This window comes from Centruroides sculpturatus, unplaced genomic scaffold (assembly GCF_000671375.1).
Source record: "Centruroides sculpturatus isolate CEXI.00-Female unplaced genomic scaffold, Cexi_2.0 scaffold944, whole genome shotgun sequence".
In the NCBI taxonomy this organism is placed as follows: domain Eukaryota; kingdom Metazoa; phylum Arthropoda; class Arachnida; order Scorpiones; family Buthidae; genus Centruroides; species Centruroides sculpturatus.
The window spans coordinates 145,653-166,697 of record NW_019385062.1 but is presented as its reverse complement, the minus strand read 5'-3'; the positions used below and the strand labels follow the sequence as shown (position 1 = coordinate 166,697).

At 27.8% G+C, this 21,045-nt stretch overlaps 1 protein-coding gene across 5 annotated transcripts in view; it reads left to right on the top strand.

Moving 5' to 3' along the window:
- LOC111634114 (POU domain protein 2-like) overlaps positions 1-21,045 on the top strand; it is a 213,486-nt gene that overhangs the window by 183,663 nt on the left and 8,778 nt on the right. For all 5 annotated transcript variants that reach the window (XM_023378806.1, XM_023378805.1, XM_023378807.1 and 2 more), the window contains one exon: positions 455-572. In XM_023378806.1, the coding sequence (XP_023234574.1) occupies positions 455-572 (118 nt within the window). The remainder of the gene's footprint in view (positions 1-454; positions 573-21,045) is intronic.

Genomic DNA, 21,045 nt, shown 5'->3' with positions numbered 1-21,045 from the left:
TCATAAATTTTCATGGAGAGTTCAAATGCAGGTATTATTGCTATCTTTTGTCCATTATGGCTGTCTGATTGCAAGTCGGATCCATCTATAATGAACTGAATTGAGGCATCAGTACATAAGAGCCCAAAAAAACCTCAAATATACCAACTGGTTCTTTATGGGAAAGAACCAATCCATTTCAATCATATTTGTTAAATATTATTTTATTTTTGAGTTATATATATATAATCTGTGTAATATATATGTTTAATTTGAATATACAGTCAAACTGTAAGAAATAAATATGATTTATTTGATATTTATGAATTCGTTTTTAACTTATATTTGAATAATGAAATTTATTATATGCAATTAATGAATTACATTTAAGAGAATAATGGGAAAATTTCTAGAGTGATTATATATTAATGATTTTATGAAAATATAAATTTTTTAAGATTGATTTTGATTTCAGGCTGTTGTTACACATCATGTTAAATCCAGGTCTTGTGAACCAAGTCCTGAAGAAATGACCGACTTGGAAGAACTGGAACAATTTGCAAAAACCTTTAAACAGAGAAGGATAAAATTAGGTATGATTTCATATAAAATATCATTCGTACTAGAGTAAAAAAATTAGTTTGAACAGATTGTTTAAATGTTTGTAAAGGTATAAATTATACACGTGTGTGTGTGTGTGCATGTTTGTATATAATTTATACCTTTATGCTGTATTTAGTTGAGACATTTCTAATTTATTCATTGATTAATTCATTTTGAAAATTGAGCGATATAAAATTAGTTTTGATTCTAGTTCTAAAAATTTTTTCCAAACAGTAGATTTAATTTAAAATCAGAATTTTTTTCCCCAAATACATATGAACATCTGTGTAAATATTTTAAACTATATAAATTGCAATTACAAAATTTGTTTAGAAAAATCCATAGTCTTTTTTATTGTGAAATTGAATTTAAAAATTGCAAATGAAACTACAAATTTTATTTGTTTTTATCTTACAAGAATTTAATACATCAAATTTTGTTAATCTTATTCATTAGATATATTTGTTGTTCTATATCTATTCACATTATTAAAAAAGCAAAAACAAAAATGTTATACATAATTTAGGTATATATAATACATATGATATATAAAATTTATTGTATCGATATTGGTACAAAGACAAATCATGAATGATATACATTTTATGGACAAATTAGAAAACTTTTGCCTGAATCTTTGTCTTTGTTTACAATGATATTTTCTATGATTATATGAGATTTGTGAACTGTCAGTAAAATAATGGATGAAAGAACTAAATGATCAAGAATTACAATAAAACAACAACAGCAATAAAACTTTAAATAAGCAGACATTTTTGAGTCACTTAATGACTCATCTTTAGGTTTAAACATAGAATATCCACATGCAAGGTCTATTTCATATCAGATTAAAAATATGGTAACTTGCAATTAACCAAACATCCTAAAAAAGATAAATATAAATTATGATAAAATTAAAAATAAATAAAATATTTTAAATATGAATAATAGACACAAACATAATGTAATGATGATGGTATGAATAACATATGCTGAGCTTAGTGTTTCAATAAGAATTTTTAGGCATTAAAACAGATATCACATTTCTTTTATTGATGCACTACCCTTTCTATTGGCTTTATCTTCAAAATATAGGAATTTAGCTAATTTTTTGTTCTTAACATGTCAAGTTTTAATTTACATCTAATTTATACTGTATCAATTACAATAATACATTTAAGATAAATGCATACTTCAATATGGTGAAATGCTACAAAATGCAATTTAGCATAAGTATCATATCAAATGCATATTTCATGTAATCAAATATTCACTTGTCACATGGAATATTTAAATATGATTTGAATTTTGAACTATTGATTTGAATGAATAAATGAATTTCAAAACAAATAGTCAGAAATCAAACAAAATATTTATATAGATGCATGATGCTTATTGATATTATAAACAAATTAGTTATATCAGTTGAATGTGAGCTAAGGAAAATGTATGAATCTAGTATTAAACAAAATATATATATATAATAAATAGTAATTGCTATCTGAATGTGTAATCTGCTGATCATTTTTGGATTTTAAACTCTTGGTAATATTTACACCATCATATTCATTCATAAAAGTTGAATGTGATTTGAAGTCAATTAGTTTATTACAAATTTCATTTACCATATTTACTGAAGTGTTTCTACATCTGAATAATAATTTTACCAGTAACATTGAGATTAGAACATTAAATATTGTTATAAATAATTAGCTGTTTCATATAATAATAAAGGAATCAAATTATATTCTAGAATGTAAAATCTAGAACATCTGAATGTTACAAATGTTGTTCAAATATTGAATGTTATAGATTCTAAATAACTATTCTATATTTTGAACAAATCAACCATCATCTTATTCACTGATATTATTTTTTACTTTGACATATTTTCAGTTTATTCTAGATTGATATTGCTTATTTTGTCATAAAACTAAAACATATTGCATTTCTACTTAATAATAGAAAATTTTTCATTTCTTTACTGGAAGATGCCAATTTGTATTGAAAATAATACAAAATAATAAATTCCACCATTAGAGGGCAGCATAGTACAAACAATTTTGAGAACATGGAATTTTACAAAAACAGAAGAATTAATAGTTCTAAATTGATACTTATATTATAATATGTGAATTTGTTTTATAACAAAAATAAATAAATAATAATCAAACAAACTATTGTAATTATTTTATACTACAAGCAGGTGGTCATCCGTCCTGGGTTCAACATGAATGTCCCGATTTAAAAACAGAAGTCCCTTTTCCCGCTTTATTACTCATAAATCCCATAATTTTATAATTATCACAAATTACTTTTAAAAAAATAAATAAATATTCAACAACTGATTAATTTACATGAATTTTATATTTTTGTATATCGAGTCCATAGTTTGTGTTATAAATAGCATTTTTTGAGACCACAAGAGGATAAGCCAATGATGCTAATACTTATGACTAAATAATGTTTTGTAATTAATATGATTTTTATAGTTATGTAATTTTTTGAGAAAATATGTATATATTATGTACAAAAATTAAAATTTATTTTTGTTAATTTGTTCTATTAAAAAATTTTATGTAATAAAAAATTTTTATTCCCCCTTTCCCACTTCCCATTTTTAAAAAAAATGGCCACCCTGACTACAAGAATATTATATAAAAATCAATACATTAATGTTCTTCTATTGAATTACATAAAAATGGATGTTAATTATCTTGCAAATAAATTTATTTGAAAGTTTTACTGCATTTGACAGTACAATATTGCTTTTTAAATTGTTTGTTCTGTTAAAACAATTTTTATATAGTGTGCTTTTAAACATTTAAAATTAAAATGCATTTGAGATTTTGATCAGGTATGATGGGATCAAAGTGACCGTACCATATAAGTTACATCACTACAGTGCATTAAATTACATTAAATACAGTACACACACATCATGATTAAATTTTATATTTGGTTCTGTTTATTGGGTTTTGGGTTGGGAAAGATGATGGGGAAGGCTGCCAACCAATCATTAAAATGCAAATTTGAGTATAAAAGTATATCTTTTTAAACTTAAGTATATCTTTAAAGTTTCAGATTCTATCTTGGTTAGAAGTGGATGAAACTTCAATTGAAAGATTTCAGGACAATACAAAGCAAGTGAAATGAAAAGAAATACATATGTATTGCAATGTGCTAATTTTTATTATGAAGTCATTTTTAAAAGTGTTCTAATTATTTTATTTCAAATATATTTAATTTATATTTCATTAAAAATAATTCATATTTTACAACCAAAACTGATTGCACTATCATTGTTTTTATTAGAAAGAATTTTCTTTTTGTAAATGAAATTAAGAAAAGGAATCTGTATTTACTGAATTAAGTCATTTCATTTTTTTTAATCAGATTTCCTAGTTGTGTAAGCTAATAAAAGAGAATCAGGAAACAAATGTTCATATGTTCAACCATATGAAATCAGCATGAAATTGAAATTAATCAATAGAATTCTTTCTTTTCATGATGACATCTTAGAGGGTTTGAATAAATTCTTGATGATTTTTAAAACATGACATAAGTATTTTAAATGAGATGATAAAATCAATAAACATAACTTAAAAATTTCTATATCTTATAATTAAAAACAGTACTTTTTCTTTCTTTCCTTTTTTTTTTACTTTTGCAATAATTTATTAAAGTATTCGTATTTATTACTACCTTAAACTTGAAATAGCAGAACATTATTTAAAAACATTGCACCACTCATCTATGATTTCAATATATACTTCTATACCTCTCAAATATAATTCCTAACCTTAAGTTTAATTTGATTGATCTTAACACAAATAATTTATAACAATTTGGTGACAAATGACATAGAATGTTTCAGAAAGAATATTGATTTTTCATGTAAATAATTATTACTTTATTTTGTAAATATATATTTTTTTNAATTGTTTATCTGAAAAATAAGTTATCCGAACAACCCCAGTCTCCAATTGATTCGGATAAACGACACTCTACTGTAATACCATATACAGTAGTCACACAGAAAAACTGTTTCACATCATACAAATACAATAAATATTTATAAATAATTTATACAAATTTACATAAATGTTAAAATGCATTAGACAATTTATGAAGAGAAGCAAATTTACATTTTGGATAAACTTTAAATATTTAGTTTCCTGAAAAATGTTATTAATTAGAGTATGATAGCAGTTTGTATAAATTGTAATATGCCATATGCCAATATTCTATTATTATTTATTCTAATTGCTATTCATTATGCTCTTAAAGGATAAAATTGAAGTCTAATTATATGTATATAATACAAAATATGTTCGGTTAATATAGATACGAAAACTAGCTAAACTTTATCTTAAAAATTTTGAGTACTTTTATTATAAAAACTACTTGCTCCAGAAAAATAACTATTACATGAATACAACTAATTAATTTAGTTACACATTAGTAATTTATCTTATACTGTGAGCAATTATTTATAAGTTATGTAATAATTTTTATTTTTGTAAGGTCCTATCAAAGTTTTGTGAATACAGATTTATGTATAAAAAATATGCATGAATTCTAACTTTTTACTCTAGCCTATTGCAAATATAGAATATTAAATAATTTATGTCTAAATATGTAAATATCATTAGGTATTTTTAGGTGCAAGCCTTTTAACTTACAACTTAGAATACCAAATATTGAAAATATGTGATATTATTAAACTTATCAAATACAGTAGTATTCTGTTTATAACCCATAAAAATTTCTAGAACCCACAAGTTATATGCTAGAAATTACAATAATTATCTGTAGCATTAATTTTGATGTACCTTTAGCTGATTGCTTATATCAAATTATCGTTGTAATTGATATTTTTCTTAAATGATTAGATTATATTTAATAAATTACTATATACAGTACAGCATCATTTATCTGAATCAATTGGGGACTGGGGTTGTTCGGATAACTTATTTTTCAGATAACCAATTATGTACGAAAAAATACATTAACCTATCCCATGTTGAAATTTTTCTCCGTTGCGTGTCGCTTCGCATTGAATTTTCGTCGATATTAAGCATAACATAAACTTTTAAAATAATAATCGTGACTATTGTATCGTTAAAAATGATTTCTTTATGTTTTACAAACAAAATAAATACATTGAAAAATATAAAAACAAATAAAAATTATACTTTAGGCCAACTGGAATTCTTTCGGATAAACGACGCTCTACTGTATTATTAGACTGTAAAAGTTCCATTCAATGCAATTAAATGGTAATTATGAAAATTATTGTCAGTGCTGGCTCAATGGGTAACTTGTGCCTGAGACAAAACCCGTTTTGGCCACCTCCTACATCCAGAACAATTGCCAATAAAGAACACTTGCAATGCTGATAGTCTTGTACTGTTTGTAAACAACTTTTTAAGCTGAATACAGTAAATGCCAATTCATTTTAATTTAATTTTTTTCTCCATTTGAACATTTTGACTAATCATTTTGCCACTTGAGGCTATTGCCTCATTGCTTACCAGTTGAGTCATCTCTAGTTATTGTAAATTTAAATAAGTAAAAAACATTTATTTGATTCAGATTAGAATTTTTTTTTACATTTTAAATTAGATCAATAATTTGCTAGTTGGTATTCTTATATATGTTGTAAAATTTTCCAGCTTTATGTTAATATTACAGTTAAACTTTTAATAAAAGCATGGAGTATTGATATTGTTCATATTTAAAAAATTTAACTACATCTTGGAATTGATCATCTGAAAAAGTAAAAATTCTAATTTTATTGTCTATAAATTCATTTAAAAAGTTATCTTTTTAAAATTTATTTATTTATTTTCAGCATAATAATTTATGATTTAAAATTATAAAAATACTTTGCAAATTCAAAATTTATGATAATTATATTTCATATATTTCAAAGAAGAAAAATTTTATTAATAAACTTTCAAAATCAAAGTCTCCTGTCTAATGAAAAGTAATTACATTCAAATTTATAGTTTGAAAATTGAAGTATGAACAAATTTTTTGTTCATATTTTGATAGTTGACCAGATGGTTGCACAGTAAGATGTGTTCTCCTAATGCCTTGAGGGATCCTGATTCAAATTTAATCTGAACTCATAAATTTTCATGGAGAGTTCAAATGCAGGTATTATTGCTATCTTTTGTCCATTATGGCTGTCTGATTGCAAGTCGGATCCATCTATAATGAACTGAATTGAGGCATCAGTACATAAGAGCCCAAAAAAAACCTCAAATATACCAACTGGTTCTTTATGGGAAAGAGCCAATCCATTTCAATCATATTTGTTAAATATTATTTTATTTTTGAGTTATATATATATATATATCTGTATAATATNATTTAACTGCTGACTTAGTAATTTACATATATTTGTTATAAACCATTATGTAATGTTTAAAATTAAAAATTTACTAAAATACTGTATGTAGTTATTTATATTAAATTATAACTTGGGTTTAACTGTTATGTCAGACCTGGTTTTGCTGCTGCCCTTGATTCTTTCAAAAATCCCATTGCTATCCTCCCAAAAGTTTCTGATAATTTTTTTCTTTAATCTACCCTACCCATTTTTTAAAAATCTTAAATATTGTTTTGTTTATTTTCTGTTTTATATTATCATCAGCAAATTTTAAGATTTTAAATTTATTATTTCAGTGAAGTATAGCTTACAGTGAAGCATTCTTAGAGGATGAGATTATTAAAGTCTTAGAACAACTAAAATAATTGCTGGAAAATGCTCACTGCATTTATATTATAGTAAACTTTGTGCATAATGGATTTAACAGTAGATTGTCCAATGAATTTGATTAATTTTAGTAATAGCTAATGTTTAATTTTGAAAAAAATCAGTAAAAGGTGATGCACAATTGTTTGAAGAGAACAAGAAATCTGTCCTAATGTATAACAAATCCATACATAATTATATCATAAAAAAATTATTCCAAATTTTATGTAACTTACAAAATAACAAGTGAAATGAAGTTTATATTGTATGTATATAATAATAAAAATAGATGTGAAATTTATATAATTAACTAAACTGAGAATGTCAATATAGTACAAAATTGATGTATGCAACATATAATTTTTAACTTATATTTTCTTTGAATGCACTTTTGAATCATGCAATCTCTCCAACAGTATGAAAAATCTTTGTGTAATGGTTAAACACTCATTTACAGGTACTGGTACTGTACAATATATAATAGACTCACAACAACCTTTAAGTGACCAGTAAAATATTTAATTAAAAAAACAAACGTTTTCAACCATATTTTTTGGTCTTCTTCAGGTTAAAGTTCCGAGATTCGAAGAGCCGTTGTGCTTAAAGATTTAAAATTTTAGAATGTTTTTGGAATATATCTAACTTTGCGTATAAAATTAATTCTGTGCGTGCGTATCAAACATTGCATAAACAAAAAATATATAATATTTTTTTGTTTATAACTATCACATTGAAGGGAACCCATACGAATGCTAGAAACTCTGGAAATATATAAAGCAGTAAACAATAAACAATAACTGCATCAACTCTAAGGATGTGATTAATATTTCTACAGCTTGGAAGTTTGTTTATGAAGGGGAAAACCCCACAACTCTAAGGTGTCTTTCCACCATTTCATGTGTGTGTAAAAAAATATTTATATATTTTTTTGTTTATGCAATGCTTGATACTCATGCGCAGAATGAATTTTATACGCAAAGTTAGATATGTTCCAAAACGTTCTAAAATTTTAAATCTTTAAGCACAATGGCTCTTCAAATCTCAGAACTTTTAACCTGAAGAAGACTGAAAAATATGAAAAAACAAACGTATGAAAACGTTTGTTTTTCAATTAAATATTTTACTGGTCACTTAAAGGTTGTTGTGAGTCTATTAGTATGCAAAATTTTTTTTTACATTAAACATGAATTTAGTTAGTATACATCATGCTTTGTTTCCTATTTGTGTAGTTTTGTTATATAAAATACATTTCCTCAAAACAAGAAGAACAAATTTTTTTTTTTTTTTTTTTTCAAAGATTTAGTTTTTTTCTTTTGGTCTTTAGTAAGCCAATCTTCCATTATTCTAAAGTTAAATAATGTGAAAAAATAATGAAAAGAAATACTATTTTTTAAGAAAAACTTTTGCTTGATTTAAGCAAATGAAAGTATAAGAAGTAGGCACTATAGATGAATTCAACATATATTTATACTCTTACACCATATTTACAAGAATATGTTCCTTTTATTATTTGACTTGATAGTTGTGACATCATATGCATATATGTTATGGTATTCAAAAGACGTCAAATTAATAAAAGCAGTTAAATTGTTTATGTAAATAGAATACTTGATTTTCTTTTATTATTACAATGAAAAAAGTTACTTTTCATAATATATGAATTTTGAAACGAAATTGATTCATTACAATAAAGTATACTCATGTCCAAAAGTTAAGCAACAAAGTGAAAAATTAGCATATTTGATGAAAGAAATAAGGTGTAGCTAAAACACATGATAGGCATATGCACATAGAAACTAGCCCACAGAAAAAATTTTGCATATCAACATTTTTAACAAAGAAACAGTGGTAGTTATAAAAAAAGGCGTTTTGTGCAAACCCTGTATCTCCACTTTACAAACTCCAGAAAGAAACTTGAGATAGCCAAATTTTGAAAAATGAGTAGACTATATAATTTCAGTGCTGGCAGGTGATGGTAGGCAATAGGATGTCTCAAAGGGTGCTAGTAACAGTCAGAAGTAGCCTGAGTCCTAAGTGTCAATTGTTGCATCATTTGCTGCCTGTGGAATAGCAAAGCAAAGAAACAGTGTCATGAAGACCAGTAAGTGGACATCCAAGAGTCACAACTGCTCAGGATGATCATTTTCTGTTTCTGCAAGCACAGTGCTACAGTTCAATCACTGCACATCAGCTTGCTTCAGACCTTGCAACATCAACAGGAAGAGTGTCATCTTGACAAACTGTTTACAGATGGTTACATGCAGTCCAGCTGTATGCAATATGACCTGCAGTTTGTGTCCCACTGACACCTCACACAGTTGGACCTGGTCAGACTGGGCTCGAGATCACCTCAGTTGTTCTCTACAACAATGGGATGCTCTGTTTTTCATGAATGAGTCACAATTTGGTCTGCAGACTGATTCTCTGTTATTGGTCTGGAAAACACCTGGAACATATCAGTAACATCCGCAAAATGCATGCATACAGAGGCAGTGTTTAATGGTTTGAGCAGGAATTGCTGTAGGCAGCCACACTAATCTCCACGTTTTCCCTCATGGCAGTGTGACTGCAGTGCAATATAGAGATGACATCCTTACACATTATATTTGTCCATTTCTTACGCCATGGGCCCTCATGGTATTTTTATGGTCAATAACATGTAAGTTTGCAGGGCTTGCATTGTCAGCCAGTACTTAAACTTGGGAAACACTATAAGGAATGGCCAGCAAGATCACCTGACTTGAATCCCATTTAGCATGTATGGGACATGCTTCAGTGGCATTTAACTTCTCTGCATGATCCTCCCTGAAACCTTTACAAGAAATCAGCCTCAAAAAGAATTCAAGAGTTAATTTTCTTTTTAAATTTGGTTTCAACTTCAGAAATGGTTATAGCTCTAAAATAAATGAAATACTTATTGAATACAGTCGACCCCCCTATAAGATATAGATACGTTCCAATTTATTAGGAATCCGATTTCTTACAAGTCGTTCCAATCACAGCTCGACACGTGTCAAGTTTACGGACTACGGCTGATTGAAAGGTTTTCTTCCATAAAATTAATCGATTCTACACTAATCCGACTCAACATTTCCAAAATACGTATATTTTTTCGTAGTTTTATAGGGACCATAATTATAGGGGGGTCGACTGTATAAATAATAACTACACCAATATTATTTTAAAATTTATTTTTATTTAGCTTAAATAGAATAAATTAGCAGAAATATTAAATTTTGCTAATCAGTCTTAATGCCTATTTCCAATTGTTTTTTGAAATGTTTGTTTTATTCCTTACATTTAATTTTTATTTCAAGTTTATTCTAGGCATGAATATTTGTTTGTCAGTTTTGAACAAGGATTGTTTAGTAGATGCATCTTGTAATCATAAAAGCCTGCCTTTTGTAATTATATTAAATTGTAAAATGAAAATATTTATTTTGGCATTTGATAAGTCAACTTACTCCACAGGTTGGCAATCTTTTGAATTTACTGCCAACAAAATATGGTACAATTATGAAAACAAACATGTAGATCATACTTTTGCTATTATGTCTTTTATTTACTGTGTACATATCAGTTACCATTTGCTTGTACTTTTGGTCAACAAATTGTGTGGATAGTATGTGAAATATGATCTAAACTGCACTAATAAATTATATGTACTGTATTTACTTGATTTCCACTGAACCCAGGAGAATAAAGGTGCTGTTAAATGAAGCCCCGAGTGAAACATACAGGAAACAAAGTACTTCACTGTGTAGAGCAATGTAATTTAAAGTGACAGGTAAGAAGTACAACTAAAATTCTATCTCTTCAAATTGTCTAGTCAACAGCACTCAATTCCTAGGTTCATGGAAACATTTTTTTGAAATAAAATTATTATTATTATTAAATATTGAGCATGGAAAAGTTATGATTGAGTTTGTAAGTCAAGAACTTATCAGCCAGAGGGTAATTAGGAATTGGAGATGATAACTTTGAATCATATGATAGTCAAGATTTTGATTTTGCCAATGATATCAAAGCACACACAAATGACAATGTAATAACTGAATTGGAAGATGCTGAATGAGATATATTGAATGTGAATAAATGGAACAGCAAGATAAATTTACTTGACAATTTTTCAATTTCAGTAAAAATTAAATTTTACCAAGTTTTATTCAACAGACCTTCTTCAGGCTACATTTGATATTTAAAGTAGAACATTCTATAATGGAATACTGGTTTTAAAATTTGAATATAATTCTTACACAAAGTAGCAGCAAAACATATACGGTAGATACATTCCTCTTTATAAGAATTTCATGTTGTAGGAATCCTTAAATACATGAAACAATCACAGCCCGGCACGGGTGCAGTTTACAGAGTACGGCTGTTTGAAAGGTTTTCTTCCATAAAATTAATTGATTCTAGACTAATTTGACTCAACATTTCCAAAACACATATTTTTTTGGGAATAATCCATATAAACTATGCTATAAACAAAAAATTATAGGATTACTTACCGAGTGTGTACCGTTCGATGACACCATTGCTTAAGCTTGTTTTTGTCATGGAGCGGCGCATCGAATGGTGGGCGTGTGTTTTCTGATAAGTTATTTTTCTGCAAAAAGTTTGCTGAACTTTGGAGACATCATTAATATAAGTATAATTTTTATGGACGTTAAATAATAAATGGTTTTTAGTAGGTCCGCTGCTCGTTTAAACTCAATGGTTTGTACAATATCCGCTATTGGTCTAGATTTGACCAATCCTGTTGCGACATGCGATGATGTTTTACCGTATTATACGAGTCTCTTTTAGCGTGTTTATACAAATACGATTGCAATTTTTCATCGTATTATACGAATCTGTATTATGTTTTATAGGGGGTCTACTGTACATATAATACTTTAAACTTATACACAATTATCACTCATCAATAATAATAACATTTAAGGAGACATAAAAAGATTTCCATGCAAAGGAAATAGATTCTGCATCTTTATAGCTGAAACAGCATCCTTTTTTCAGATTTTAAAAAACTCCAATAATTCCAGAACCTTTAGGTTTGTTGCATTGCTGCTGGAATATATGAGGTGTACTCCATCAAATTTAATTTTTACGTCTGGATCCAAGGAGTAGGCAACTAGCATTGTAGTGGCTATTTTCTTATGAACAGTGTACTTATGTTGAAAGCCAAATAATTGCCGGATTACATTGGGTTATATTAATACTACTACCTACTAATTAAATTTCAAGTAATTTGGTCTAGAGGTATGTGTTAGGCACCATCTCTTGATAAATTTAATAATTTAGAAGGTTCTGGAAGAAAATAATCAGCCCAAAGCAGGACTCAAACCCATAACTCCCACATACCATGCAGTTATAGATGCTTATATTTATACTTGTGCTCTTTTAACCTATCCTATAATGATTGGTTGGTGGCTCCTATGTATTTTAAATATTAGTGTTGTTTGTTTTAAGACTAGGACTCCTGAAATTCTCATCTTTGACACCAGTCTGTTGTCATCCAACTAACTACTGTAATTTTATTTTACTTTTTGTAATTGCATTTTATTTTTTATTTTTACTCAATATTGTGCGTCCACATTTGTATCTCATTATACATTACTTATCTCATGTTTTATATTTTAAGAACTATATAAAAATTTAAATCTAATATTCCATTATAGAATGTTCTACTTAAGAACAATCTCATCAAACATCAATTGTAACCTGAAGAAGGCCTTTTGAATAAGGCTGAATTTGTAATTGTTAAAATTTGGTTTTTGGTAGAATTGAAAAGGTGTTGAATGAAATTTAGATGAGTCAGATTAACTCTGTTTCAAATGTTATAACTATACTATAGTCCATAAATACAGGCAGTAAATGGTTTTGATAGTACAGAAAAGGTATGAGTAATTAAAATACGGTGGTGCCTCGTACAACGTACTTAATCCGTTCCAGGTGCACATCCGTTAAGTGAAACGTCCGTTATACGAAACACATTTTCTCATAGAAATACATGTTAAAACATATAATCGTTCCGCAGCATAAAATAACCGTACTGTACCATAAAAAATGAAAATGGAGCAGACACCAATTATGCCTGGTAGTCAGATGTTGTGAGGAGGAGGTGGAAGAACACTTTCTTTACACATTCATACAGATACAGACTTTTTACACATTGCAGCGTGTCTTTTTTTATTGGTTTTTAATCGGAGTCAGATTCAGGAGAGGCTACCGGAACTTGCAGGGTCAACTTCTCTTGTTCCATCCTTTGTTTTTTGCCCGCTGGCTTCTTGAAAAACATGACCAAGGTGGTCTGTTTCTCTTTCTTCTTTAACACCTGTCGGAAATGACGGACAAAGGTGTCATCGTAGAGATCATTGATCCTGTTGGCCTCAGCTCTGTTTGGATAATGAGTGTTGGTAAACTCCTGAACATCTCCCCATTCGACAAGAAAGTTTTTGTCAACTTTCACTCCTGATGATTTCTTGCTTTGTTTCAATTGAAATCACCTTTCTGCTTTTTTTAGAAGCCATGATGCATTATAAATGACTTAACTTGCCAGATTATATGATACGAATAATTCTTTATTAATTAAGATCACTAAACACTTCTACGAGCTACTCTCGCTCCGTTTGTTTTTTACAACTTCTTTTCGTCCCGCCACCTCGGCATCTACACAATTACATTTCGTTTATTTAATAGTCAACATATATTACATTACATTTAATGTTTATTTAAATCATCAACATATATTACATTACATTTCTACTTCAGATATACTAATAATACATTCTAATAATACTAATATATCCTAAAAATAGCAGATTGTCATTGGCAACGGCAAAAGAGTGGAAACATCATTCGCACTTGTTCGAAAAAAGTCCATTGTTCATCTTACGTAACTGCCGAACAGAAAGTCCGTTGTTCGCAGCAAGTCCGTTGCTCGAGTCAGGTCAAACAGAAAGTCCGTTATTTGCAGCGTCCGTTATTCGAGGCGTACGTTATACGAGGCACCACTGTATTTCTTTTAATTTATACTCTCATTTCCTGTTTCATGGTATTAAATCATGACTTCAAAAATATAAAAAAAATCCCAATATCAAATAAACCTCAGATCATATATACATTTTAAAAATAATTCCTCAAAACGTTCCATTTCTGCATTCCAATTTAGAGAAAGATTTCCTGTTAAAATTGAAAATGTTAGAATTTACAATAGATTAGTTAAAAAATTCTCATTTATACATTTTAAAAATAATTCTTAAAAACGTTCCATTTCTGCATTCCAATTTAGAGAAAGATTTCCTGTTAAAATTGAAAATGTTAGAATTTACAATAGATTATCCTGGAATTTCCTTTAAGGTTCAATTTGTTGCTAATTTTTTTATGACAGCCTGATGTATTAATAGTAAACCAAACAATTGCCATAATTAATCAGGCTNTAATAATACATTCTAATAATACTAATATATCCTAAAAATAGCAGATTGTCATTGGCAACGGCAAAAGAGTGGAAACATCATTCGCACTTGTTCGAAAAAAGTCCATTGTTCATCTTACGTAACTGCCGAACAGAAAGTCCGTTGTTCGCAGCAAGTCCGTTGCTCGAGTCATGTAATGGTCAAACAGAAAGTCCGTTATTTGCAGCGTCCGTTATTCGAGGCGTACGTTATACGAGGCACCACTGTATTTCTTTTAATTTATACTCTCATTTCCTGTTTCATGGTATTAAATCATGACTTCAAAAATATAAAAAAAATCCCAATATCAAATAAACCTCAGATCATATATACATTTTAAAAATAATTCCTCAAGTTAATCAAAGAAATACAGTGTGTGTATGTATGTATGTATATATATATATATATATTTATTTATAAGTTTTGTTTATATATATATAAAACTTATAAATTTTAAATTTAAGGGGAATGAAAAATAGCCAGTTCAAATTATGAAAAATAGAAAAATTTTTATTCCAGATTTACAATAAATTTTTATTGTAGAGGCATGGTACAAAGCAGTAAAATAAGGGATTCAATTCTGCAATATATTGAAATCCATATTTATTTGAATCATTATCAGAATGATGCGTGAAGCTGTAATAATGTTTTAAATAAATATCATGAATATTAGGGTTTCCTAAGAAATAGCGGGGCTTAGTGCAAAGTTGTCTTGTGAGGCCTTTGAAATTGTTTTTCTTTTAATTATTAAAAAAACAAAAATTCCAGCAACAAGTTGCTTGACTTTTCCAACAACATTTGGTGGAGCCATCTGTTACCATATTTTATTATTAAAACTTTTATATTTTTAACTATTATAAAATGGCAAAAAGCTTAATTTTGAGGTTAGGGATGGATTTTATTTTAAAAAATTGTAAATGGTAATAACGAGTAAAATCGTCATTAAGTCCAACCCTACTGGAGATACATACATCCCCCTTTAAAGGTCTAGCAGGTGGGAAGATAATCACCAAAATTTAATAGCATCAATCCCCCTAAAAAAACATTCTTTCAAAAATTTCAGAAATTTTCAAAAAAAACCACAGGAGATATTAAGCTTCAAAGAGGGTGAACAAAATAGTGTCTCCCACACAAAAATTACCCCCAAAGTTTTTTTGCATTTGTTGACATTTCAAGGTGTCCTGAGTCCAAAAATGTAAACATTGAAGAGTCATTCTATGCCTCTCCAAGGAGTAATATCTTGGAGAGTCATTTTTTGACTCTCCAAGATTTACCATTACCATACTTTCCCTCTGTTATATATAACAGTCAGAAAAGTAATAATATTTTAATAGTAAACATACATCCACTAAATATATTAGTGAAAATTAGTTAAATTAGAGAATAATTAATGAACAATTTTTAAATTTCACAAGAGTTGGATTATGCAGGATCACAGGGCCTTATGTGGTTGTGCCATTTGCACAGCCCTCTAGCTGGCTCTGATTAATATTAATTATTATTTGATAAATAAAACAGAAATAAAATGATACAATAAAAGAATTTTTCAGTGGCCTTGTATTTTCAACACTTATGAAGTTTAGGAGGTTATCTCAGTATTCTGTTTTTTCATTTCATCTACAACAGACTGTTAACAGAAATAAAAAATAAGATTTTAATGTTTGATGTTGTATATTATAAACAGCATATTGGTAAGTGTCATTTTTCAATGGCCTCTACGAGGCATGGATTATGCAAAAAAATTGTTTTCTTATTTTAGCAGTATTTGCATTGTATATGCTGATGCAAGTTATCTGCACAAAATTATGATACATCTGATTGGTTTGGACAATTTCAATATTACAAATGTTCCATTATTGTTTGTGCACTGAAATCATTCTAAGTTTAAAATGTATATCTCTTATAGATAACAATCATACATTGTTTATTTTCTCTACCTTCAATTTGCACCTGAAGTAATTTTTTTTATTATTTAAGATCAGATTGCACAGCTAATGATCAATTATTAGCTTGAGTGTGGTAGAAGGTATTAAATGTAATATTTCATTTCATATTAAGTTTTGCATGTTAGTTTTTTTATTTTAGGTGTTGTAAAGTAAATACAGTATTTAATAGGATGATCCTATTCAATACGGCTATTTATACATATGCTGTTTTTGATCATTAATGACATAGTGTGTAAATAATTTTATTTGTTATCATTTATATAAAAGTCAATAAATACCTGAGCCTTAAGCAAACTTTAGTTCTGATTGCACTTTACAAAATACTTTTTAAAAATTTAATAAAAATAATTCCTTCATTTATTATTTTATCAAATTTTCTTATGTTTTTTTTTTTAATTTATAAAAACTATTTTAATATCAAAATGAAAGTTTGTTTAATGCTCAGATGATTATTGAATACTAGCAGACCCTGCCACGCGTTGTTGTGGCTCAAAATGTATCTATTATAAATGTATAACACTTCCCCCGTGTGGGGGGAATTTTTCGAAAAATTTCTTCTTAGTGTACCCTATTAAAACGCAATCAAAAACGCAAAAACCTGCATTTAAAATAGTATAATAGAAGCCAAGTTCTTCAAGATAAGCCTTAATCCTGTCCCTCTCCCCCATGGGGGGAATATTGAAAAATCCCTTTTTAGTGTATATTCTGTTGACATACCCTATTAAAACGCAATCAAAAACGCAAAAAACCGCATCTAAAATAGTAGAAATAGAAGCAGAGTTCTTTACGGTAAGCCTTATTCCTGTTCATCTCCCCCCAGTGGGGGGAATTTCGACATGTATATTATATAAAAACACGTGCGTATTCGAATGCAGCGTTGTGTGAAAATTTCAAAGGAATTGGTAGGAACAAATGAACATTACATTTTTATTTATATAGATAGATAGAAGATGATCTGCTTTAGTTCATCTTCACAGAAAAGCAAACTTAGGGCGTCATACTCGTAGCGCCATCTGTTGGACATAAAAGCCTTAACTCTAGATGATATCTTTTAATGATTATCTTTTAATTAATAAAAAGTCTGCAGGTTTGATTAGTGGAAAACATTCCGGGGGTCATAAAGATGCTACAGTTAAAATTTGGTAATGATTGGTCCAGTAGTTTTCACGGTTAGTGGTCACAAACGAAAAATACGTTGTCTCTTTATATAGTAGTATAGATTATGCAAAAAACATCAAATAAAGTTACCACAGCCCAGCATACATAGTTAAAGACCAAAAGCAGTATATGTACTGTACAAGGTGAACCAAAAGTCAGTAAACATCTAAAAATTCAATATTTCAACAAGTTTTTGATGTATGGAAACAAGATTAGCATGGAAATGCATAGAATCAAAGGGTTTGTTTTTCCAAAAGGTGTCAAAATTATGTCCACCTGGTGGTGGTTTATCTCAAATGATATCACACAGGTGTCTTCAGAAATGTTTTCATGCTGTCCATAACAATGTTACATGTCTTCAGACCATGCTTGACAGTGAAGGCCACTACACTGAACATTTGCTATGATGCACTTCTTTGTGGTCATAAGGATCAAAGCACTGCCTAGTGTATATAATTAGAACTAATTTTGACACCTTTCTGGAAAAACCCCATGATTTTATGCATTTCCATGCTAATCTCATTGCCACAAATCAAAAATTCACTGAAATATTGATTTTTAAAAATGTTTATTGACTTTGGATTACCCCATATAATATACACATCTTATTTAACGTTATAATTCTTAAAAGAAGTATATCATTAAAAGCAAGCAGAATTGTGAAAATACATGTGTATAATCATTTAGAGAAATAACAAAAAAAAAAATCTTTTTAATCTTTAAAATAAAATTTTATAAACATATAATGAAATAATCAATAATTGTTATGGAAAAAAGTATAAAGTAGTATAAAGTTTTATAGATTGAAAATAATAGTTATAATTATCAATTATTTAATTTAAAATGCTTTCAATATATTGTGTTCTTTATTATAAAAGTTGAAGCTTTAACATATCATCATAAAATTAGCATTACTTTTCAATTCAATAGTATAGGAATGGTTTGAATACATTTCATAATTTAATACTTTAGAATGAAATTACAATATTTTTTTAATTTTACATGGAGAAATTAGAAGATCAGAATTAATAAAGAATGCATTAAAAATAACATAGAAATTACTAGAATTCAGCAAAATTCACTCTACTGTAATAAAATGAACATTTTCCAGTGTATGGAAATCTCTACTCAAAGTATCTTTTTACTACAACATGTATTTGTATACTTCAATGCAACATCCTCAACTAAGACAAGTTATTTCATCCAGTCAGATAATGTTTGTTAATTTTTAAATTGTATTCTGTCTTCCATTTTGCATTCTGTTCCATTTAAACCTGAGGATGACATTTCAAAAATGTCAAACATTTCTTTTATTACAATAAAGTGAAGTTTACTGGATTCTAGTGGTTTCTGTATTATATGTTATCTGTATTATATGTTATCTGTATTATATGTTATATTATATCCAGTTCTAAGTTAATTGTGATCAATTTTTTTTGTGGTTGGGTGCATTAAAAGTAATACATGCAAAGAAACTGTTTTAGTTAATGATAAATAAATTACAGAAAGCCAAAAAATTAATAATTTAATTAGACACTCATTATATTTAATACAAACATAAACATCCAAACCCGATAGTTATATATTCAACTCAAACACTATACCACCACCACCACCACTATTAATTAAATGCTAAGTAATTTGGCACTAGAATGGCACCTAACACCTGCCTGTAGTGCCAAATTGCTTGGCATTTAATTAATAATAAGAGTAGCCCAATATAATTTGGCAATAGTTAAGCTTTGATTATATTTAATTACAAACTATTAAAAGAATAAATGCACTAAAAATAGAAACATTTTACACAACATTGATGGTGCCACAATATTTTCTTTGAACTGTGAGTTAGGTTAAATTATTTTTAAACATGCCACAATTTTATGGCTAAAACATACTCATAAAGATATGAAACAAGTATTTGTACACAGATCCAACAATACAAAACTATGTTATATTTAAATGTATTATATTTGTGTAAATTAAGATAATGCTAATGCATTTATGAATATTTGGGTAGGCCTATGTTATAAACATATTTAACAAAGACTGCAGGCTACATTGAAAAATTTAGATGTCTGCAAGTTGTGCATCCCTACATTACAGCAAGAGTCTTCAGTATTAAAATTTGTATGCAATGGTAAAATCAGTTCTAACTATTTGCTAAAATGCTAAACAGTACTAAAATTAATGCATAATAGTTAAATGAGCAACAATTGCAGAAATAAAATGTTTCATTTTGAATGTTTAACAAAAATAAATTTTTATTTTGCATGTAATTATTTCAAATATATTTATCAAATGTATTAGAAAAATAATTAGAGCAATATTAATAAAAACAAAATATTCTCATTTATAACTGAAATACTGAATATAAAAAAAATATTTTATCAACTTTCCCCATTATTTTTGTTTATAATATATATAAGTATATTCTTACTGATCCAAACTAATTATTGTAACTATTGTTTGGATTAATGAGATTATATATTTTCTTTATTTTACACTGTATTCAGTACATATATTTACATTAAAACAAGTAGTGCATATTAATTTACAAATTCATTGTGTTTTTTAAAAAATCTTTGATTTCTTTTTATTTTTATTTAGTGGAAAAATAAACAAAATTGGTTTAGATTAACACAGATTCACTGTAAATGCAGGATAAACCATTTTAATTGATCCAATAGATTAACTTCAAAACTATGCATTCTTCAAAAAATCATTGAACCAAAAATGTTAGATTTCAAGGGGCCACAAAATAGAACTATTGGTTTTATCATAGATTGCTGAAGTTAGTGAAAATGGAGCCAATTCTATTTTCTTCAATGGAAACCCCATTTTTTTATTGCATTTTCTTATTCTACAAAAAAAAATAAACAAACTTTTATCTAGAACATGTTTTCAAAAGATGCACTTATCAGAAGACATGACTATTTGAAGTTTATGCAGTCACCGTGTGGTGCATGCATAAATTGTGGATATCTGTGAAATTTGCTGAAAAAGGAAGAAAATTTTTTAAAAACTGTCATTATGAATTGATTATTATTTGGTGAAATGAAGATCAGTGTTTTTTCTTTATCACAGTCTTGGTGACATTAACATGCTGTAGCACTAGCTTTTGCATAAGTTTATT